This window comes from Carassius auratus, unplaced genomic scaffold, assembly GCF_003368295.1.
Source record: "Carassius auratus strain Wakin unplaced genomic scaffold, ASM336829v1 scaf_tig00217247, whole genome shotgun sequence".
Classification (NCBI taxonomy): domain Eukaryota; kingdom Metazoa; phylum Chordata; class Actinopteri; order Cypriniformes; family Cyprinidae; genus Carassius; species Carassius auratus.
The window spans coordinates 5337-30134 of NW_020528963.1; the positions used below are offsets into that span (position 1 = coordinate 5337).

Genomic DNA, 24798 nt, shown 5'->3' on the forward strand with positions numbered 1-24798 from the left:
ATTACCATAGAATAAAGAGCTTGTGGATTTTCCTATAAAATAAATTGTAAAAAATAATATTAATAATAAATAAAAAGGTTGCCTCGCAAAACCCCCCAAAACATTACTAAATAAAGCGTATGTACGATTTTCAGTAATCTTCCAAAAATTGCAACTGGGTCGATGCAAAAGGTGTTCGACCTTTGGCACGCTCGGTTTTGCCTCACCGAGCAAACAATTGCAAAGTTGATCTTTGGCAGGAGGGATGAGGGTGCGTGTATCTTCTGGTCATTCGATGATGCAGTGAGTTTGTCTTTCGGGAGTTTTCCGTGCACGCGCTCTACACACTCACAGCGCGTAAAGTCACACACAGACACTGGGTCACGGACGGACTCTCTACTCTTTCATTCAGCATTGTGTGAGAGAAGAACAGACTGCTGTGATGGCGGCGTTGACCGGGGGAGAGATGTGCGTCAAGTATCTGATGTTCGTCTTCAATTTTATATTCTGGGTGAGTGAGAAATGATTGATGTGTGCAGATGTTGGTCCGCGCTGGACGTTGTTTTATGATTGCTCGCGATTTTCCTCAAAGGTTCATTGATAAATCCGTGTACACACAGCGTCCCGTTTAGACTGTAATTAATGACGTAGAGACGCCTGTGTGAAGCGATGCAACGGGACTGCCACCATTTGGCTGACCTAATTTGAAGGTTTTCAGCTCGGATTTCAGCACCCTGGTCGTGTAGTTAAAACAGGGTTCTGTGTTTGTTTGTGAGAGTCAGCGTGCGTGCGTGTGGGACAAGGACTGAATTTTGATAGTGTTTCCTTTGACTCCCCACTGTTCGTGTTTTGTATGTCAGCTGTTCCCTCTCTCGACTGGACAGACGCGTTCTCGTGAGCAAATCCTTTTGAACCGGTTCTTCTTAATAAATGAACCGATTCTCCAAGTGTTCAATCTCTTGTATATTGTACACAGTATCCAGTTTTTTATAGTGCGTAGCAGTCGGGTTCTGGAAGTAAATCTAATTTATTTTCTACATATTTAAATTGATTCTAAACAGCTCCGAGGTTGTTGATCCATGCTTTTGTTGAAGACATCAATTTGCATTATTTCGAATTAAATTTAAAAATAATTTTGCATTTTTAAATAGCTAAATTTCTGGTGAAAAACAACATTACTCAGAAAATCACAGTGAGCAAAGTGTGCTGATTTCCAAATACGTTTTGCTTTAGATTTATTACAATTGTGATTAACCTTGTAGCCGGTTGATTATAATGTTTTAACGAAAACTTGAATCCCTTTGGGAAAAAATTAATGATAAACATAGTTCAAAAAGTGGGCAGACATTAATGCACTCTATTATCATTCTACCATGTGCAGTATGCAACCAGAGCACACTTTAGAATAATGTATCCCATAATGCAATGCAACTGACCTTTAATTCCATTTTCAGTGATATGATGAACAGGTAAAGTAATATCAGTCACACTTTCTGAAATCTGCTTCTTGCCTTAATTTTGTTCAAACAATTAAGACTTTTTTATGCAAAACTGCATTATAGAATATTTGTACTCTCATCTCAAATCAAATAAAGTTGCACCAGTGGGAAAATGGCCACAAAACATTGCCTTTTACTCATAGTCTGGAGCTCTGCAAACAGACCAATGATTTGGTCTCTCCATAGTGTTTATACATTATAGGAGAGCCAGCCTACGGATAGCTTATTTTTGTTTTCTGTTCACTTTAAACTGGAAAAAATATATATTTTAAACATTGTAGTGAAACAAAAGACTAGATTAATTATTGAACCATTCCATTGAAGTGAACTGATTCTCTAAATGAATCACTACTTCATCAACACAGTGAACACAACCCAGAGCCGTATGTGTGTGTGTGTGTGTGTCCAGGCCGAGGGTTTATGTGAGCTCACGTCCTAGATTGTCTTTAATCTGCCCGCCTATTTATAGAGCATGATAATCTCATGGATAAACTCACTGTAAACTGCATTTGTTTTTTATGGGGGAATAATATGTACATCATAAAATTGTGTTTTTGTGTGTATGTGTGAGTGTGTTGGTTTTGGTCTCATTCATCTGCTCTCTGTAAATATTACGTAATATCATCATTACTTAACACCTTCTCTGAGCACGCACACAAACACACACACACACACACACACACACACACACACACACACACACACACACACACACACACACACACACACACAGAACCTGCAGGTCTATTGAACTGTCGCATTAATGAGGAATTCATGCTCTCCACGGGCTCTTCAGCTGTCTTTCCTACCTGGATAGAGACTTAACTGCCCTATTATTTAGTGACCAGAAATTTTAACTTATCATATTTGTGACATAATGTTTTTAATATAGGATCAAAATGCATTTACACTCAACAATTCATTATTTACTCTTCATTTCACTGGTAGTAGTGATATGTGCTTTTATATATATATATATATATATATATATATATATATATATATATATATATATATATATATATACTGTATATTGTTTACATTATAGTTTAGATTATAGTTTATATAAAGACAATAAAGTGTATTTTAAAAAATTTATATTTTCAATATAATTAAACATTCACCCTCCACTTCACAGTACGATAATGCGAAAAGGCATCATTCTCTTTACTGCAAAGTGCATTATATAATATTTAATATAAAAATTAGGGCTGTCAAATTTAAAATATTGCTTTTTATCAAATGTTCAAAATATGTCTAATATTCATAATAATAATAATAATAATACATGTGTATGATAAATATACCACAAGTGTGACGACTAATATTTTACTAGATAATTATATCAAAATTATATTTTAGAAGAAAAACATATAAAACCTAAATTTACCTAATTTCTTCTTACCACAACTTGAAAAAAATATTATATACTGTGAAGTATTTATACATCATGGTAGCATGTGTTGTAGTGAATTTAATTTTAATTAAAAATTGTTTTTTTATTAATTTCCTCAGATAATTATTTCAATTACATCGTAGTCATGAGCATGATATTTTATTTCTTAGTTTTATTTTATTATTATTATCATTATTATTACTATTGTGAGAATTGAGATGTAAATGTGATTAATCATCATGAAAATATTGCAGTGAAAAACATGCATCTTATTTATAAAGCAAAATATACATCACTTTTTGTTTCTGGTGTGAAATTTGTCCCAGCTAGAGCATTAGAACAGAATGCAGTGTGAAGTCTCCTCAAGAACTGTACTGAGCGCACAGCATACTGACTCTCACATACCTGTGAGCTCCTCCCACATTTTTCAGTTTCTCTTTCTCTTCAAACAAAGGGAGGACGACATAAAACAGCACGTCTGTGAGCAAACTTTCCAGAAATTGATCTATTTAGCTGTGACTGTGCAGGTGATCAAATACAGTTTGTTTCCCGAAACACAAAAGTGACTTGAACAGCAGCAAAATGAGTGTTTATGGATGTCCAAAATGCATTAAATATGCCATGTTTATCGTAAACTTAATCTTCTGGGTAAGTGCAATATCATATTTTTTTATATTTTATTCATATTTGTGAAAGTAGCACGTCAATGTTTATTTGTGAGTGTTAGTGTTTTTAGAGTTTATGTGGAGTTTGTGTGTGGAATGGGGTCAGCGCAGGTGAAGTGGGGTTGTTTTAAGGGTGTTTGTTTAGTTTAGAATTGGCATTGGAGATTTGGAACAGATTTGTAAACCTTCAGTTTTTCAAACAAAAGATCTGGGTCAGAGAGAATGAAATCAGGACATGAACCCTGTAAACATGAAACTGTTGTGTTCAGTGTATGAGCAGGACATGACTAGAAAGAATAAAAAGACATGATATAATGAGGAAACTGGCGGTAGCATGTGTGAAAGTTCAGCAGATTTTTAAATCAAACACTGAAAGTTGATTGGTCGTGTGATGCATCGGTTTGTTTGTGTTTTCAAATGAGGTTTACAAACTGTAATATGTGATTTATTAACAAGATAGCAAACGGTGGGGGGGGTGGGGGGGTTTCCTCATGACGGAGGTTATTTTATACCTAGATGGAGGAAGTAAAATCAGGCATGGAGTTTTGCCAAGATGGCAGATGAACACGCACATAGTTGCTGGTCATATAATTAGAACATCATCAAAAAGTTGATTTATTTCACTAATTCCATTCAAAAAGTGAAACTTGTATATTATATTCTTTCATTACATACAGACTGATATATTTCAAATGTTTATTTCTTTTAATTTTGATGTTTATAACTGACAATTTAGGAAAATCGCAAATTAAATATCTCACAAAATTTGAATATTGTGAAAAGGTTCAATATTGAAGACACCTGGTGCCATACTCTAATCAGCTAATTAACTCAAAACACCTGCAAAGCCTTTAAATGATCTCTCAGTCTAGTTCTGTAGGCTACACAATCATGGGGAAGACTGCTGACTTGAAAGTAGTCCAAAAGACGACCACTCACACCTTGCACAAGGAGGGCAAGACACAAAAGGTAATTGCAAAAGAGGCTGGCTGTTCACAGAGCTCTCTGCCCAAGCACATTAGAGGCGAAGGGAAGGAAAAGAAGTGGTAGAAAAAAGTGTAAAAGCAATAGGGATAACCACACCCTGGAGAGGATTGTGAAACAAAACCCGTTAAAAAAATGTGGGGGAGATTCACAAAGAGTGGACTGCAGCTGGAGTCAGTGCTTCAAGAACCACTACACACAAACGTATGCAAGACATGGGTTTCAGCTGTTGTATTCCTTGTGTCAAACCACTCTTGAACAACAGACAGCGTCAGAAGCGTCTAAAGACAAAAGGACTGGACCGCTGCTGAGTGGTCCAATGTTATGTTCTCTGATGAAAGTAAATTTAGCATTTCCTTTGGAAATCAGGGTCCTAGAGTCTGGAGGAAGAGAGGAGAGGCACACGATCCACGTTGCTTGAGGTCCAGTGTAAAGTTTCCACAGTCAGTGATGGTTTGGGGTGCCATGTCATCTGCTGGTGTTGGTCCACTGTGTTTTCTGAGGTCCAAGGTCAACACAGCCGTATACCAGGAAGTTTTAGAGCACTTCATGCTTCCTGCTGCTGACCAACTTTATGGAAATGCAGATTTAATTTTCCAACAGGACTTGGCACCTGCACACAATGACAAAGCTACCAGTACCTGGTTTAAGGACCATAGTATCCCTGTTCTTAATTGGCCAGCAAACTCGCCTAACCTTTACATATCCTTACATAAGTTATTAAGTGTTTTATAATAATTAAAAATGAAAAAAAAAAAAAATTAAACAGTAAATGATAGCAAGGATTTATGTTTTTTAGAAAATATTTATATTTGGAATAAATGGCAGGATTATCTACGTGACATTTATGGCTTTATATAAATGCATTCATGGCAATATATATATATATATATATATATATATATATATATATATATATATATATATATATATATATATATATATATATATATATATATATATATATAAAAAAGCCTAGGCCAAGACCCATAAGCAAAGATGTTAGCAAGCAGGTTTGCCAGCCAAGTGACTGCCATTTAGATGAATGGGAATGTAAACGGATGGCTTTTAGATCTCTTTAAATCAATAACCTCTGCTGAAATCATTTAGTGCACTGATTTTTAGCTGTGTCTTTCTAATATTAAATAAATAATTTAGATTTGCGTGCATTTTATGCCATTTGCAGGTATTTCATTGTGATTTATCTTCTGTTGTTGTTTTTTGCAGATTGCAGGAACATGCGTCATGGCTGTTGGACTCTGGCTGAGGCTTGATCCCAAGACTAAAATCTTGTTTGATGGAGAGGCATCTTTCATTTTCTATACAGGTAAGTCGTTTTTTTTAACATGCTTTTTTGTGTTGCTGCTTGTGATGATCATTCGATTAAAGTAAAGTGTGTGTGTGTGTGTTGTAGGTTTGTACATTCTCATTGGGGTCGGTGCGCTGATTATGGTCGTTGGTTTTTTTGGATGTTGTGGCGCAATCCAGGAATCCCCTTGCTTGCTTGGACTGGTAATCCCCCACATTCTTATCTTCTCAAATATCACTTTGTAGTATTATGATGTCATCAGCCGTGGGGGTTGACTGTTGTTTGTCTTCCCCACAGTTCTTCTTCTTTCTGTTGGTTATCTTTGCAGTCGAGGTGGCTGCTGGTATTTGGGCTTTTTCAAACCAGACCAAGGTGGGCGTCCCAAATGCTCAGTTCACATGTACAAACACCAGTGGTGCTCCTAATTCATGTTTGTGCCCATAGGTTACTCAAGATGTAACAAATTTCTACAAGGCAACATACAATAAATACCAAGAAACGAATGAAGATGCTCTGAAAGAAACAATCATTCTCATCCATCATGGAGTAAGATCTCTTTTCTTTCTTGCAAAGATACAATACTGTGAGTCTTGTGAACAACTGTGTCAACTGCTAGTTGTTCCTCAGAAGCGCTCGTTGTAAGATCTTCAGAAATCACTTGCTGCTTTTATGTGCTGTATGCATCAGATGGTCTCTGAAACACTAGTTATTCCTAGCTTGTTGACTCTGAAGCATCGCTAATTTGTGATGACATCTGTTCCTCATCTCTAAGCTTAACTGCTGTGGACCATTAGGAAACCAGCCGGAAACTCCTGATCAGACCTGCCCTAAAAAAGAGAAGCTCGATGCTTTCATTACAAAGGTAACAGTGCTTACAGACTAAAATGCTGCAGTTTGGTAGTTATTATATTTGATATGTAGATGCTACTGATAACTGAGTTTTGTACTAAATCATTGGACAAAATCCATGTAGACTGATGACTTTGATTCAATAAATAAAAAAACAAAACAAAAAAAAACATGTAATAAATATAAAAATACAGAATTAGATGTAAAAAAAAAAAAAAGCATAAATGTGAGAAAAAAATATTAACTTTATTTTATATTTGTGCAGCCGAAATTAAACAAGTGTGATTCGAGGAATTATTTTAATGTGTGTTATTTTATTTACTATTAGTGTTTATTCATATTTTGAATTAGATTTAATTTTTTTAATTTAAATGTTAGTTTTTTTGTCTTTTGTCATTTTAATATTTAAAATATTGAATATTCACGATATTTAAAAATATATATATATATTTAGCTTTAACTTAAGTTTAAGATTTTTTACATTTTTGTTTTGTTTTGTTACATACTTTTAGTTTTAGTTAATAATAACACCTGGTATTTGCCAAGGCACATCTTATTTCATTCAAATTGTGATTCAGTTTATAAGTTTCAAGTCCTCATATTTTAAATATCTTTCGTCAAATATCAGTCAGCGATTGTTTAGCAGTTATTTACGGTTGACCGTACTGAACTAGATTCTTTAAGGCAGCAGGTCTGATTTTGGAGTGCTTTTACACCAGTTTAGCTCAGATTTCATGCACTGGTAATGTTTCTGTCCTGAGGCACCCTGCGTACGGCTCAGTTTGAATGAGTCAGTGAAGCACGCTGTTACTCTACCAGCAGAAGGTCAAGTAAGAGGTGATTGCAACGTAGTAATGGTTCACAAAACTGAGAAAAGAGTTGCATTTACAAAGTGAAAGGAAATGTTTATTTTCAAAGGTTGTGCTAAAGATCCAGCAGGGTGTAAGTAAACTAATGAGTAAAGTGTTTACACAGCCCTGTTACATCAGACATAAGAATGTCTTCCACCAAATAAAGATTCATTCTTGTACTTCTTTGCATCTTGGCTCAGTTTAACTGGGCATATATATATGGCAAGAGAGCATAAACACTGATAAACCTTAAGACCATAAATCCTTTTGTCTTGTTTTATGTGTTCAGAGCTGCCCTGATGCCATTGATGAATTCCTTAACTCCAAACTTTATATTACTGGAAGCATTGGAATCGGCATTGGAGTGATCATGGTAAATTAGATTTAATTTCACTGTGTGTTGATATTTTTTTGTCAAGATTTGTTCAGCATATCAACCTTAGATAAAGATATAAACATGTTATAACTGTAAAAGCTTTAATTGAAATATTATAAATTAAAAATGTCTAATTGAATGACAATTTATATATAAACATTACCATTTATAATTTTGGGGTTCGTTGTAGTTTTTTAAGAAATTTGTACTTTTATTTGGCAAGGATGCATTAAATTGACAGCAAAGACATTTATAATGTTACATAAGATTTCTATTTCAACTCAATCATGTTCTTTTGAACTTTCCGGTAATAATAATTGTTTCTTGAGCAGCAAATCAGCATATTAGAATGATTTCTGAGGGATCATGTGACACTGAAGTCTAAAAATTCAGCTTTGCATCCCAGAAATAAATTACATTTTAAAATATATTCAAACCGAAAACAGTTCTTTTGATTTGTAATAAGATTTCACAATATTGCTGTTTTTATTGTATTTTTCGATCAAATAAATGCAACCTTGGTGAGCATTCTTTCAAAAAAATAAAAATCTTACAAAGCCCAAACCTTTAAATGTTGTGTATGTATGTTTTTGAGTAATGCTAAAAGTGCAGCGATTACAAACTATGGTTTTAAATAGAAATAAAAAGTATATATTATGTTCCTTGATCATAAGGCTTTTAGGAAACAGTAGGTGTCACTTGATTGACGTGTCACTGAAGGAATGTGTTCTCCATGTGTGCAGCTCTTCGGCATGATCTTTAGCATGATGCTGTGCTGTGCCATCCGGAAAACCCGGGAGATTGTGTGAGGGTCCGCTTGCCTGGGAAACTGCCAGTATATTTGTGTTGCATGATGTCTGTCCCAAAGCAGCCTGACCTCTTCAGCTAAGAGCCAGTTAGACCACATCATCAGGCACACAATCTCTTCACAACTCTGATCGACTGGAATTCACTCTTTTTCTTAGTGCAGCTGTCAGTAATGAGAGAAAAGGGTTGGTTTAGCATTCCAAGCCCATTGGAAAAGGCCTTTAAATCTGACTTTTTATATTTTTTTATTGTTCATAATAGATTTGAAAGATTAACGATTTGTTCGCTTTAATGTACTTGCGGTACTGCTTGATATGATTTTTTTTTTAATGTTTTGTTTCTGATTTGTGAATAAGGTCGATTAATTTACCCACATCAGTGTATATGACTCAAATAAAAGCCAAATGATTTCATGAATATTGTGATGGAATGTTTTTGGAGTATCCAGGATGAAGTGTGTTTGTATGGATCTGTTTTAACAGCCTTCACTCAACAGGCTGATAAGAGTCACTGTGAAGGGGCTGATACCCAAAACATCATCCCGTTTCCCATAAACACAGCGTCAATCCATTGTGACCGTTCACAACCTCTCAGTTTCCTTAATCTTGTCCGTATCATTTTCTCTTTCCGTTCTTCCCCACTTCTTCCTGTTTGCCTGATCTCAATTAGGCCAAAATTTGGCAAAGCCACCCTAATGCCGAGTTTGTACACTGGAAAAGTGGTTGTATAATTACAAACCACGTCTATCTCTTCCCTCCCTTTGATTTTGTGTGTTCTCTGTGTTTCTCAAACACAACACTGACTCTCATAATAACTAACAGTATGACTCACCAACAAACCCAAACTGATTGATCAACAAAGAGATCAGAGAGTGCAAAATTATATTAGAGCACGCAGAGGCACACCCATCAAAACATTTCCTTTACTGTAAATTTATCAAAATCTATTTTGGAGAGTTATGCACTCGTACATATGACTTAAACTCCTTCCACACACACACACACACACACATATAAAAATAATCATAAATAAAGTGGCTGTTGTTGAGTACCAGGTTAACTAATGTTGTTTTTAGTTATAGTTTTGAATTTCGAATTATATTTTATTTTTGTTTTAATTTTTAGTCTTTTTGTTTACTTTTTTCCCCCAATTGTAATAGTAACTGTTTTTGAAAAGTCTATATTTTTTATTTATTAAATTTGTTATTTTAGTACTTCAAGTTAAACTAAATCCAAATGAGAAATAAACTAGCTGAAATAAGTTAATATATATATATATATATGTGTGTGTGTGTGTGTGTGTGTTAATAACATACTAAAATGTGCAGTTTTTAAGGAAAAATGCCACTTGGTTTGATATTTTTCTTATATATTATTGCTATTAAAAATTACTAAAAATCATTGACGTATTATATGCATTCATGCAATAGCTATCTTGTCTATCAAAACGAATTACAGCAAAAATACAGAATTTATTATTATAATTTAACTGTTCATTATTTCACTTGAACAGTATTGTAGCAATGTGACATTTTTTCTGTTGCTTATTGGTAGTAGTCAGTATTTCCCCCTTCAAAGATGTTTTCCTATTCATATGCAATCTGAGTTTTGTTGCCCCCTCGTGGTCTTTATTATGAATGATTTTTAACCTCTAAACAAACTTTTTTATTCAACAACAAACTTTTTCCAAGTCCTGAAGTCATCTTAAACCTGATGTATTTCAGATGCTCATCAATTAGAGACAGAGAAATAACTTTGAGTTCCTGATGAGTCTTAACAGAGCATACTATCTGATGTCTGAAGGGAACAAGCTCCATTACACTTGTAAAAGGTTTGATGATCACTTTAATGTAGCTCTAGGCTATACTAAAACAGAGAGAGAGGAAGTGTTTTATCGTCTGTAAATCTTTCTTCATCCACTTCAGTAAGATACTAAGCAGATGCTGGGACTGTTTGACTCCTCCACTTTTGTTTGCATGAGATTTGGGACAGTCTGTGTGCATCAGGACACATCCTCAGATAGTACAGGTAGGCTTCTATTTTCAAGTTATATCTTAAGATTTTACTCAACAAATGCCGTATGCTTAAAGGTGCTGTATGTAAATCTATGCTTGGTTTCAATATTTTTAAATGCATTTTTTTTTATATCGAGGCTTTTTAGTAAATAGAAATACATTACTATTCAATATTTAGGAATCAAATATGATTATGATTATGCCATTTTATTTAACAATTTAATATGTAAATAACTGGTTAATTTACCGTAATTTAAATATATATATTTTGTATATATAAACAAAAAAGTGCACAAAGGAAATATTTAATAATAAAAGAATTGGGATTTACAATTGAAGGTTTCTTCTATGCATTTCTCTGTAGTCTATTATGCACTCCTTCTGTGAGCTGTTTATTGTCCTGCTCTAGAAAGTCACTAACGTCATGAGTGACTTTCACCACAGCAGCTCCGTGTGCAAACACACCAACTAGAGGATGCAACGCTCCTGTCACACATGAAGCAGAAACTATCCATGCTGCTTCTCATGTGCAGGGCATTAGCTCATGAGGGATGAGAACCGGGTTTCATAGAATCCCTTGAGACCCCAAACAACCTTTTTTCTACACTAACCGTAGGACTGACTGCTGCCTGACCACTGACCGTTGCTTTACCTATGATAGTCTCTCTGGTGGGACCCTGATCAGTGGAGACGGACGTTTTTATACCATCACTAATGGATTCTGCGCTTTTCAAATGCTCTGATCAGCGGCTATATTAAGGCTTTGAATAAGGTCAGCAATGAATAGCTTTGTTCTCAGCACCACATCCCAGTTGCAAGAGGTAACCGGTTGTTGTTTTTTATTGCGTTTTCCTTTCTTGGACTGTTTTAACTTGCATAGTATTTATATATAGTAAGTCAATGCAAAAGTAATTTTTGTGGATATCCTCCTCTGGCTGACCTGATTTTATGGCTGTGCTCCCTTTTGCAGAGCTGCATTTGCCTTTGACGAAGGGCGGAAAGCAAAGGACAGTGGGCATAGGTTTCTATATGTAGTATCCATGATTAAAAGCTCAAATCTGGTGCAAATATGGCTGAAAACCCTGAAGACCCCCTTGTATTGTTGGAGATCCTGGAGGTGTTAGGTGCATGCCGTGGGAGCGTGTTGTACGCAGACATTTGTGTCTATCTGAGTGGACGCTTCAGCCTGCAGCCGCTTCTAGAATTACGAAGTCTTTTGTACTCCACTGCCTGTAGAGACCCCTGCTTCCCTTCCACACTCTTCCGAGAGCGACTTCACCCGCCCTGCAGCAACCGGCTCTCAGCTGCCGCCGATGTTGTCTCTCTGTTCAACCTCCTCATGCACACCCGCACTGCTCCTACATACACGCAGAACCTGCAGTCTCTGACACCCTGTCAGGTCTGTGGGAAGGGATTTGTGCGTTACGACTGGCCAGCTGCCCTACCCGTCACAGCAGGAGGGACCGCCTCTGAGGACTGTAAATATGAGAACCTCCCTTGTGAAGTGTTCAGTCATAACACAGAGGCTTCACACGCTCAGACCACCTCTGCGTTGGTCACTGAGCCTCGCTCACATATACACAATCGGGACAGCATGCAGAATGCGCATTCTGGGGACATTCCCATTGATGAAATCAATCAGGAGGCTGGCAAGACACCGGTGACCAATCAGGGAATCCACGTTGCTCGTTCCTGCTCGCAGAAGAGGAGTGCCTTTAAAGAAGGGATCCACAATGTTCCACTCACATCCATGGAAGGCGGCGGCCAGTCAGATCAAAGTCCAGATGGACCAAGATCAGATGGAGAGGACTTGGTTTACGCTTCCCAAAAGAACCCCTATCCAGACCCTGCAACATACGCAAAAGACCACCACAACCCGGCATCACATGCGCATGAGCATTCGTATGTTTACATGACTCATTCGAATGCACCTGAACTGGATGCACACGTGGGCGACATGCAATCGTACAATGATTCCGCAAATCCCTATGACCATCAGACTCAGTGGCGCCAGGCAAAGCATGAGAGTTTGGATGAACTCCAGACATCCACCTACTTCGGCCCTTCTGTCTCCAGCCGAAAGCACCAAACCTCCGCTCCTCAAATCAAAAGCCACAGCTTGGACATCGACAGCAGGACAGCGGACGAAAGACCTGAGCCTGAAACGACCGGCCTGCAGAAACCCAGATCAGAGCGGTCTGTCTTAGAGAAGTCTGGATTACGAAAACCAGGATCTGTTAAACTTAGCATCGACAGATCGAGCTTCGACATTCCCGGTTTTGATCCTCGCATCGTCAATACGGTGCAGGATACTTTCAAACGGCTTAGCGGCATGAGTTTGGACGCATGGTACGATTGGTCAATAAGCATCGAGGGCATGGTAAGCGTAGGCACCCAAACAGAGCCTGCAGATCGACGCGCTTTACGAAGCCTCATGCTTGCCGATAAACTCTCCATTGATAACCCTGACATCGGCGAGGATGACATCAGCGCCATCTTCCGTTTCCTAGATGATATTAGCATGTGTGGCTCCATGGCAGTTCTGCCAGGGGAAGGAGGAGGAGCTCAGGAAGGGGGCGGAGCTGGGCTGCCAGAGAGACGTGAACGTTTGGGAAAGTTACGGAGGTTGTTTCACTCCTTGGAGGCACCAGAAGAGGGCGTGAGATGGGGTGTGGGGCGCTTGCTCCAGCGGGTCACGGAACTGGAGCAACAGCTAGAGCCAATTGCAGAGCTACGTGAGCAGCTGGCCCTTGTGCTCTCCACGCTAAACCGCCTGGAGCAGCGGGAGCAGGTCGCATGCCTGCATCAAATGCACATACAGCCACAGCTCACAGCACGGCCTAGTGTGCAGCAACAGCAGGGGTCCCCACGGACCAATCCAGGGACAGAGGCCATCAACGAGGCAGCGGCGAAACGCAGGCATCTGTTTGTACGCAGGACCTCCAGGAGCCACACGGAGAGCAGCGGATCAGAAGCCCCCAGAGAGTGGAGCATCAGCTTCAGCAAGGAGCCACACATACAGCCTGCAAAGGTAACAGGTTAAGAAATATCGACATATTTAAACATATTTTAAATGTGCTATTAGTGATATCTCTTCCACATTAAATGTCCCTATGACTTTAAATCACTGAAATTTGTGTCTTGAGAAATCATACTTGTCTTTGTGGCGTAACTAGACTCTGATTGAATTCAGACTAGTATGTTAGAACACTACTCTTATTTCTGCCACATAAAGGTACAGTGTATAACATATGACAAAAACAGTAAGAGTAGTATATTATTCTTTAGCCCCTGTAAACAACAAAATAAGAGTCAATTGCCAATAAGAAAGTCTGTATCAATAGGAAACTAACTCTAATCAGAAATGCTCTCTGCTTGTCAATCATTTTGTGCATTAAGTTAGCAAAATAGCTGAAATTTGTTATAGCACATTTAAATATTAAACTACTTTTCTTCACAAGATTATATTGTAAGAATCTTACACTTTTGCTGGTCACAGAGCTTATCACCTGCAATAATCAGAAAGTTAATGAAAACAAATTGTTTGGGCTTTTGCAGAGGTAACCAGGATAATATTAACTTTAGGGCTGGCCCAAAAAAATTATGTAATCCCTGCTACACTGAACTGAAGCACAAGATCCTCATTTTCATGAACATGATCAACAGGTTTTATGCAAACTTGTGGATTTTATGCAGTGAGTGCTGCTGTCATTAAAGCAAAAGGCAAAGAAATTTAACTTTGCACTCAAATTGCAATGCAGAATATATATATATATATATATATATATATATATATATATGTGTGTGTGTGTGTGTGTGTGTGTGTGTGTATTTTGACTAGTAGTCTCTTTTAGACCCAATGTATATGTATAGATATAAGGGTGAATATTTGGACATAATATAAACCTTTTTTGGCTCCTCAGTTAGATCATTTAGGTGGAGTGCATAAAAGAGAGGGCTCTGTAGTGCAGGAAGTGACGGGCTTTCACCTCATGCCACCTGAGACCCACAATGCACCACGCCGCACATCTGTCCATAGCACTACTCAGCATATGACTGAACGTCCCAAAGTGACCTGGAGCCAGTCAGACTTAACACCGCTGGATTTTCAGGTAACAACTCCAAATGTAATGTTTGGATTGAAATCATTGTTACCTCAGGTTCATGAACAGTTCACCTGATAACAATCTGTATCTTTTTACAGTGTATTTATGCTAGTGTCAAATTGACCAAAGCTAGAATAACATTTTTATATTGGATGGCAATATAGTTTTCTAAAGTGCTTACCTTATATATTAACCAATAGATTCTGATGAGGTTAGCAAAACATGTTTTATAAATCTGTGTTAAAGGAACAGTCAGTGGTGGAGGAAGTACTTAAGTTTAGTACTTAAGTAAAAGTACAACTACCCTGCAAAATATATACTTAAGTAAAAGTATAATTACTACATCAACATCTTACTTAAGTAAAAGTAATAAGTACATACTTTTAAATTTACTTTAAAGTATTTTTTTAAGTAAAAGTACAATCAGTTGTCTCAATGTCTGGGCTGTTCAATTGTAACAATCACAAACGATATCTATTGTGTACTGGAAAGAGTTGTTGTGTAATACTGACACTGTAAAAATCTGGTTATTTTCTTATTACTCATTAAATAATAATTAGGCTAAGCCAATTATGACGTACAATTTATTTTATTATGACATAGAATTTATTTTATTTTTACTATACTATTAAGAGCAGTAAAAAAAAAACTCAAAAGTACACAGGTGAGTGTTATTCTGAACACTTTAATCAAATTTGTATGACCAGTTTATTCTGCACAATATTATTCTGCTCAATATTACATTTATTTCTGTATTTTTGATCAAATAAATGCAGGCTTGATAAGAAGAAGAAACTTCTGTCAAAAACATTAAAAATAGTAATGTTTCCAAACTTTTGGCCTGTACTGTGTATATATATATAATATCATGATATTGACGAAAAACCACTGTCATAGTTCAAAATTGTTCACAATCGAATCAAACCAAGATATAGTTTTGCCTGCATGCTTATTTGTGAATGTCAAATAAATACCCAATGTTGTATGGTAAAGAAGCTAGGAGCCGACGCCGTATAAATAGTTTAAAAAAATTTTCATCGAGTCAAAACAAACAGCTTTAGCCAACTACGAATGCACAGATATAGCAGTAGTTTGCTCATCTCCAAAAATGTAACTAGCAAGCTATCGTCCCTGCTGTGCTAATAACCAGCTAAAGAAGTTGCCCTGTTAGGGTAAGAGTTACCACTAACTTACGTCAAACAAATATTATAATATCTTCGATTTAAATCAGTTCCGCTTGTGTTGTTTCAAAACACGCGCTGAGCGCGTGAGTTCTTTGGCCAATCAGATCTCCGATCTGTTTCAACGTGCATTGGCCAGCAACGGCAAAACGTCAGTCGACCAAAAAATTTTTTATGCAAGATTCGGAAGGATGTAATGACACGCATTTTAATAATGTAGTGGAGTAGAAAGTACAGATAATTGCTGAAAAATCTACTTGAGTAAAAGTATAAGTATGCATTATTTTTTTTACTTAAGTAAAGTATAGATACGTAAAAATTTACTTAAGTACAGTAACGAAGTACAAATACTTCGTTACATTCCACCACTGGGAACAGTTCACCTGATCAAGAGCCTGATAAAAAAAACATCACAATAATCCACATGACCATTAGTAAACAAATCAGTCTAGACTTTTTTGGCTAAAATATGAGTCCTCTATCAGATAATATTGCTTCTTCCAGTGAAAAAGTTGTCTTGTCTGAATCAGGAGAGAAATACACACAGATCAAGCACCAATTACAAGTTTTAACAGTTTTAATTTTGATGTGAGAAGACAACGTATCAAAGTATTTCACTGGAGGAAAAGTGATTATAGATTACGGTCTCATGTTTTTGCCAGAAGCAAAAGTTTAAAGTTGTCCTGATGAGTTTGTTTCTTACACATACAGCTTTTCACTTTATAAGATGTAAATTGATGGACTGGAGTGGTGTGGATTGCTTGTGGATTACTATTATGGACTATAATTCTGAGGGCACCCATTCACTTCAGAGGATCCATTCGTGAACAAGTGATGTAATGCTAAATTTCTCCAAATCTGTTCTGATGAAGAAACAAACTCATCTACAGTACAGTACATCTTGAATGGCTGAGGGTGTACATACTCAGCAAATTTTCATGTTTGAGGGAACTGTTTCTTTCATCTGGAATAATAATTGTTATTTTCAAAATTAGCAGATAAACCAGCTCTGATATCAAACTCTGATATTTTTTATATTTATTTTGCAGGCGCCTGAGTCTTTGGAGTTCTGGACGGATGAGATTTACACGCCGGCCTCCGACACACTCCTGCGGCGTTCGCATTCGTTCACACGTTGCAGCAGGAACCAGGCGTACCGCATCGCTGCCCTCAGCATCACTGCCACCCTCATCCTCATCCTCATCATCGTCATTCCAGTCAGCACCGCTTAACACACATGCAGCCACATTGAATGGACCTATATGTGTTTATTTGATAATATTATCAAGATTTTAAAGAATGCATGAATTCTTCAGGAACCCGATTTGACAAACTTGAAGCATGGCAGACTTTAAAACCTATGCAAAAAAGACTACATTTCCTGAAACCTTCAGTGGGCCTTTTTGGAGTTCCCTTACCTTTAGTTTTGTTTGAATTTAAGCAGTTTATCAGTTAAATGCTTATTTGGCAGTTTATGGCCTGAGGACGTTCCGGTATGCCCTCTTTGTTGACGGATGCTGGGGAGTTCCCATTAGTCTAATCTAATTCTGCTGAAACCTGAGACGACATCCACTTGCTCGCACAGCGGCACACATTTCTCTCTTCCACACCTCTGCTCTCTCTCCATTTAAATGCATGGAAAATCCATTACTAGTTGCAAATTTGCATGCAACTGCCCTTTAAATCGGCTAAATGTCCCCGTATTTGGAGGAAATGCTGATGTGTGAGAGATATGAATCTCGTCTCTGTTTTAGTTTGATGCATATTCTTTATTACTGACCTGAACTTGTGGTGAACTCCATCACAGTGCTACAAGACATAATATCCTCCCTCACAAAAGCTTGAAAGAAAAGGAAAATGAGCCTCCAGAGATCCAGAATGGATGCATGATGGTGGATCAATACCGGCACGCATTTTCCATTTGCTGACAAACAACAGCATGCAACTTTTAATGGGCTGTGATGGGACTGAGTGAGTGCGGGAGGGGAGAGATCGAGAGAAAAGGAGTGTTTGTCCACTTTTATTGAGCCTGATGTTTTCGTAGTCCCACTTCTGTCTGATGTGGATGATTAATGAGTGATTTTCCAGTTGGAACCGATGCTTTTTTACATGCAGTTTGATCTATGATCCATGAAATTGTAATTCATCTTGTGCTAGAGACTTCAGAATGAATGATACCTCAATCAATTACTTTTCTAAATGATCAGATTTGCAATCACAGGCTAGTAGGCGATCACCTTGCAACCTCCCAGAACATCTTAGCAACCATGCACAGCTTAAGTACTGACAGGCGCTCAAACTTAGCAAGCAAATAGAAAGCCTGGGCAATGCTTTAAGCAGCACCAAGTTATCTGAATACTGCAATGTGAAGACAATTGAATGAGATGTCCTAATTTAAGGAGGCAACGTTGGAAAAGTTTTGACTTTTGACATTATTTTGTTTGATATTTTTTTCTGTTCATCTTGTAGAAATAGCCTATGCATTTCTCCTCAGAAGCATACCTGTTTTTCCATTATGACTGTATGAACACATGCATTTCTGGATTGGGATTCCTCCTTTTTCAGGGCACCTTCGACTGTGAAAATATTCCTTTGTTTCTTCATAAATCTGGTTTTGGTTATTCAGTGGGACTGTGTCTTGTGTGTCATTTCTTCCGCCAGTTAAAGAAGGAGGAAGTTGCAAAGGAAGCAGGTGGATCATGTCAGTTGTAATATCTGATTGGAGTGAGAGTTTTTCTTTAATAAGATCAGCAGTACTTTTTCACACTGCTGCTTGTTGCTTTCCCCAATGCAGTTTTAATATTTCAGAGCACAGCTCTCATAAATGTGTATTATCTATTTATGATCTGTCAGTTCCGTTATTGACGTGAAAGCACTTAACCGCACTTACACAGTCTCTCTTCCTTCTAATGTAGTTTATCTAAAATCTCCACTGCCCTTTTCTTTCTGCATACACACCATGAAAGTTATTTGGTTTCATATTTGATAATGCTACAGGATTCACTGTAGAGATTGCACACATATTGATTCCAGTGAAATCATGAAGAGTGAAAATCCAATATTATATAAAAGATATTGAAATGAAACTATAGTCTTTCTGAATCCTAATTGTTGGATCATTTCTCATAATTGAATTTCAGCTGATCCGTGTGTTTCTATAAATGTATAAAATAATATTTTGTTTTTAGTGAAGACATGCACCTCAATGTTATATATCTTGGGAACAACAGTGAACACTTGGATTGTTTTATAAGCCAGTGTACTATAAGAAAGCTTATGAAATAGTAAATTTGTCTAAATGCAGATTAGGTTTTCTATTACTGCAGGACGCCAGTATCGAATCTTTAAATTGTGATGAAATTTTACATAAAAATGGATGCATTAGTATTTTTTATTTTATTTAAAATGATTAATTTGTAGTTATAATTATACAAATTATTACTTACATTTATTGCATTTAAAATCAATTTCACAAGAGCACACGTGTAAATGAGCAGTGTCTCTGCAGGAACCTCGAAAGAACTTTATCTTGCAAAAAGACTCACAGTTCAGAAAGGAGGAGCTCTGAGACAAAACAAAACATCCTGAAACCAGTGAGTATTTTTTTCTTTTCTGCTATATGAGAGTGTTTTCAACAATGTTGCAATATGAATAAATCATCAGATAAAATATTGGAAATTGTAATAACCATAATCAGCATAATATTTACAACCTTTTAAATATAATTCAAAATATATATGAAAAAAATCTAAAATATTTTTAAAAAGGCGTAAATATATGTAAAAATACTTGAAACCATATTGGAAATACAGTTTAAAAATGTAGATATGTATTTAAAAACTAATATTTTACCCTCTATATATTTCAATCCAAGAAAAAAACATTCATGTCATATTTTAAGAAAAACTTTATTTGTTTTTCTAAAACATGTGAATTTAAAACACATAAGCAAGGAGCAAAATGGCAACAATCCCCTCTAGTAGGCTATTCTGTTCACAAATGTACTCTTGCCCCTGAAATACATTTTGAAATATATATATCGTACTTTCAGGACTATAAGTCACACTTTTTATCATAGTTTGGCTGGTCCTGCGACTTATAGTCAGGTGCACCTTATTTATCAAAATTAATTTGACATGAACTGAGAGAAATGAACCAAGAGAAAACATTACTGTCTCCAGCCGCGAGAGGGCGCTATATACTGCTCAGTGCTCCTGTAGTCTACACTTGATATCAGCGCCCTCTCGCGGTTGTAGACGGTAATGTTTCCTCTTGGTTCTTGGTTCCAGTGTGACTTATATATGTTTTTTTCCTCATCAAGACGTATTTTTGGACTGATGCGACTTATACTCAGGTGCGACTTATAGTCTGAAAAATATGGGTATATATATATATATATTTAACCTACTCCAATAATATGTTTCATGTACAACTTCGAAAAATATGTAATGCAGTGATGCTCAAGACTGCTTTTTGTTTGTGCTGAATGTGAGACTGATTCAGTTTTTTCTTTATTTTATAAGTTTATAAGTTTCGCAGGATTGCTTTTTGCACTTCAGAGACACAGTCATGCTGGTGAACTCTGGAGGTTGAGAGCACGATCACCGTGGCTCCTGTGTCATCAGCATTATTTGCGACAGCCATAATGGCATCAGAGTCTGACGATAATTCAGTCCTCCACCTTCTCAGGCCCCTCCAAGTAGGGGGAGTCCACAGCATGACACCTTCTGTTAGAAGTATCACACATGTGCATTCAAATTCACTCACTCGCACACACAAAGTTGCTCACCAGTTTTGTCATCTGTGGTCTGTGATTCAGTGTTGATGTGAACTCAGATGGAGAGGTGCTCGGAAACGATCACAGCTTTGCTCTGAGAATGACTGCAGGCTTTGCCGGAGAGGCAAACAAGCAAATGGCATGGATGCACAGTTTTAGGTAATTGCTGAGTCTCATCTTGCAATCAGTTGGACTCCACATAGCTGTTCCTCGCCAGTGATCACAAAACTTTCCTGAAGTGTGCTAAGAAGTCTCGACTACAGGAGTTGAGCTTGGTAGAGGAGTTGGATTTCACACACTTTTAATTAAATCTTTTTCAGATGTCCTTGATGTTATATAATAATGTGGAGTCAATGCAACAGCAAGGTTTTGATTTCGCACTGTAAGACCAATCAATACTGTATCTGGCTGCTCTGTGCAGTCACATTCTATGGTATTATGCTATATTTCATATTGTGAGAGTAATAAGTGATTCTGTTCAAGTGAGCAGGAAACAGCTAAATATCACAGACAGCAAAAACTCAGTTCATAGTGAATCCACTCCAATTCTCCCATTCTCATTTTCTTGTTACAAATCATGTTTCACTCAGACATATGTCATTGCTCATATATATATATACATTTAAGACAATCAAATGATAATATGATATATTAAGTATAATATTGTTTTAAAAATGGTTATATATAGAAAAATACCCGATTGAGTCTAAGAACAGGTCTGTAGTTTAATGTTAATTCTGTGAAGAATAATTGCTAGTGTTAATTCATTTACTTGGTTTGTTTGTGTTTTGTGTGTTTAGGGCTCCTTTTGAAAGTCACTCTCTCTCATAAAGCTGAGTGGGACAGTGACCATCGGCTGTTTTTCATGACTTATCCTGCCGATCAAAATGCATCCGCAGCAAGACTCGGACACAACAGATGAGCAGAGACAAACAAGAAGACACGCTAATAAAAGAGTGCAGTTAAAAGAACAGAGATGTATATGGAAATAACAATTATACCAATAAATATGTTTGAAAATACAATATTGTATTTCTTACAAAATCTACTGTTGATTTTTATTATACAAAAAGTTCCATAAAGCTCCCAAAAGGAGGCGGCATCCCCTCCATCCTCACTTATGCCTCCTGCTGTTCACTAAAAGTTTCATAAACATGCTCAGCTCAGCATTAGTATTTATAGAATTTATTCAAGACATATTATACACACATTCACTGTCTCTATTTACAATGTTTCAATATGCTTTTAGAAAATCAAAATTCCCAATTCAGGCATTTCCAATTCTTCTGCCGAGTTTTCTGTTTATTTTTCTTCTTGTTGCATGGTTTTGAGTGTGCTTCTTTGTTACAGCCTCTTTGTTTCCTTTTGGGCACCTATACGGAGAACAAGAAATCATGTGCATTCTGTTGTAAGCACAAACTCATACTGTTTATCTGAGCTTCTCTCTCATATGTTCACTAGTGTTCAAAAGTGCACTTGGGGTCAGCAAGATTATAGAAATGAATACATTTACTCAGAAAGGATGCAGCAGATTGATCAGAGACAGGTAAAGACATTTGTCCATTACAGGAATGAATATGATTTATGAAATGAATTGTGTAAATAGAATGAAGCTCTTTAAAGTTTGTGGTTTTAGGATTTAGTGACCGATATGAGGAAGTATGTTGAAGTTTTTTTACGTGTTTGCACAAAAATCAGCATTTCATAGTACAGTAATTCCTGTCAGTAAATCATGGCCAGTGAATCACAGCCATGCGACACCATGATCGCAACTGTGATATTGCTTAATCTGAAGGAAGCGAGAGACAGAACAGACGAGCAAAGGTTTTTAATAGGACAGAGAAATGGTACATGCATCCATACATAAACACATATAAAAAATAATAAATAAGGAATGGAAAAATGGGACAGGAGATATAAATAAAGGGTTCAGGAGGAGGGGAGGTTTTAATCGCTAGTTTACATTTTTCCACTTGCTCCACTCGCTCCACTGAGAGAGGAGTAGCAGGTCTCTGCAGCGGACCCTTAGTTTGGTGATGGAGCCCTTAACTTTGATCTTTGAGCCCTCTTCCCTTTCTTCAGTCTTCAGCTGAAGAGACGAAGAAGCAGAAAACAAGACAATTCATTACTGCAACATTCTTAAAAGGACAGTTCATCCTAAAATGAAATTGATGCCTTCCAGTGAATCATGACTTGAATTTTTTTGTTCGTTCCTCACACAATTCCAGTGATTTGAATGTCTTATGTAAGTCAATATTATGATAAACTTCTCCATGGAAGAAAGAAAGTCATTTAGGTTTGAGATGAAATCATTCTCATTATGTGTGTGTGTGTGTGTGTGTGTGTGTGTTCAGGAGAGCATGTCGTACCTCCCCATTGTGCCGTATCTCATACTCAATCTCATGCTTAAGAGGAAAGAAACTGTGGGGCTGCGGCCAGGTCGAGGGAGGCTTCACCTCTATTTCAATGATTTGTTCATCACTCCCCTCATTTTCTATAGAGCAGATTGAAATGCCTGGATCTGCTGGCTTAACTAGGAAAAACAGAGAAAACATTCAATCAGATGCGCTTTAGATCAGTGGTTTTCAACTAGAGAGCCACTAGAGGGCCTCAACAAACTTACATTAATGATTCATATAAATATTATTCAAAATATACAATCAAGATGTAAACTGAATTTTTTTCTCAGTTCTTAAAGGGGATGTTGGATGCAAAATTCCCTTTTACGTGGTGTTTGCATGTGTCTTAGCATTGTGTGGACACAACCACACTACAATCCATTCACTCCTCTTTTTTAATCTCCCAAAAAATCCTAAACAGTCTCAATTATCAAGCGATGACCACTGAACGGACTGTCCCGTATTGGCATATTTCTGTCCTGAAACGCCCGAACACCAGAACATCAAACCGTGCCATCTTCCCCAGTTTTGCGCAGCAGAATAATTGTCCTCCACTGCTGCAGTTGTATGGATTCTTAATGCATTTATTACAATTATATTTAATCTTTTTCTCATCGAACAACTAGACTAACGAATAGCTCGACTCAACCCGTACCTGGCTTTCTTCTGTGTAAACATAACTTCACCTACACTTTGCATCAGGGTATAAATGCCCCCTTTATAACACAGTTTCTCCCAGTTTATGTTAATACTATGCTATAGTCAATGTTTGTTTTCCTTAATTCATATTTATCTGAAATATGTAACTCTTTGGTGTGAGCATTCTTCAAAATATCATATTTTGTGTTCAACAGATGAACGAAACTCATACAGGTTTAGAACAATTTGAGGGGTGAGTAAGCGACATCATTTCCTTTAACCCACACACTCACCAACGTCTCGTAGATAGAAGCTGTAGTCCGTTTTCATATAGCAGCATGTGGAAACTGCCTCCCCTGTGATCAGCAGCCGCTCAGACTCTTCAGAATATGAATTGGTGGAATGTGGGAGAAAAAAATCCCATCCACGGCTGTGACACCCAGTCACCATCATCCCTAAATAGATACAATTAGCATACTTGGTTGTGTCAATGCTAAATATAAGCTCAGTGTATCTGTGGGTGTGTTTGTATTTCTGATACCTTGTATTGCGAAGTCTGAAAGCAGTAAATTCTTCTGATGTCCAGGCACATTTGATTTTTTGAGAGCAGGAAAAGGTTTCAGCTGTGCAGTTGATATTAAAAGCTGAAAAGCAAGAGAGAAATACCCTGAAAAGCTGGGCCTGACACTGAACAGACAAAGCTTGAGTACTCTGACCGTGTCCAAAACCGAAAGTAGCTGCCTTCCTGCTTTGTGGCCTAGACAATGACTCAATGAGGCTTTTTTTATGAAGAAGTCCTAGGAAACTAGTTTCAAAACATGTATTACAAAATCATAACATCACATCTACTTCTTAAAAATAATTTTTTGAAAGGTGGGTTCCTTGAAGAATCTTTCAGTGAACTGTTCTTAAATAGAGCCAGTGAGAACAAGATCTAACAAACATTTGTCCACTAATGAAAAGGAAA

At 37.0% G+C, this 24798-nt stretch overlaps 3 protein-coding genes across 4 annotated transcripts; 2 read left to right on the forward strand and 1 right to left on the reverse strand.

The window, feature by feature from the left end:
• Positions 1–302: 302 nt before the first annotated feature.
• LOC113100334 (CD9 antigen-like) lies at positions 303–9132 on the forward strand. 2 transcript variants are annotated; one of them, XM_026265138.1, is made up of 8 exons: positions 303–490; positions 5751–5850; positions 5938–6035; positions 6130–6204; positions 6277–6378; positions 6605–6694; positions 7822–7905; positions 8652–9132. In XM_026265138.1, the coding sequence occupies exons 1-8, from the start codon at positions 422–424 to the stop codon at positions 8715–8717; spliced, it is 684 nt and encodes a 227-aa protein (XP_026120923.1). In that variant the 5' UTR covers positions 303–421; the 3' UTR covers positions 8718–9132. The 2 variants fall into 2 exon arrangements, with proteins under 2 accessions (XP_026120923.1, XP_026120924.1); XM_026265139.1 differs by lacking the exon at positions 303–490 and adding an exon at positions 3310–3522.
• Positions 9133–11368: 2236 nt separating this feature from the next.
• Positions 11369–18645, forward strand: LOC113100336 (major intrinsically disordered Notch2-binding receptor 1-like). Its single transcript, XM_026265141.1, has 4 exons — positions 11369–11550; positions 11700–13760; positions 14653–14841; positions 17066–18645. The coding sequence occupies exons 2-4, from the start codon at positions 11799–11801 to the stop codon at positions 17246–17248; spliced, it is 2334 nt and encodes a 777-aa protein (XP_026120926.1). The 5' UTR covers positions 11369–11550; positions 11700–11798; the 3' UTR covers positions 17249–18645.
• Positions 18646–22046: 3401 nt separating this feature from the next.
• LOC113100335 (interleukin-12 subunit beta-like) lies at positions 22047–24281 on the reverse strand. Its single transcript, XM_026265140.1, has 4 exons — positions 24125–24281; positions 23163–23326; positions 22757–22882; positions 22047–22166 (listed from the first exon to the last, which is right to left on the reverse strand). The coding sequence occupies exons 1-4, from the start codon at positions 24279–24281 to the stop codon at positions 22047–22049; spliced, it is 567 nt and encodes a 188-aa protein (XP_026120925.1).
• Positions 24282–24798: the final 517 nt, after the last annotated feature.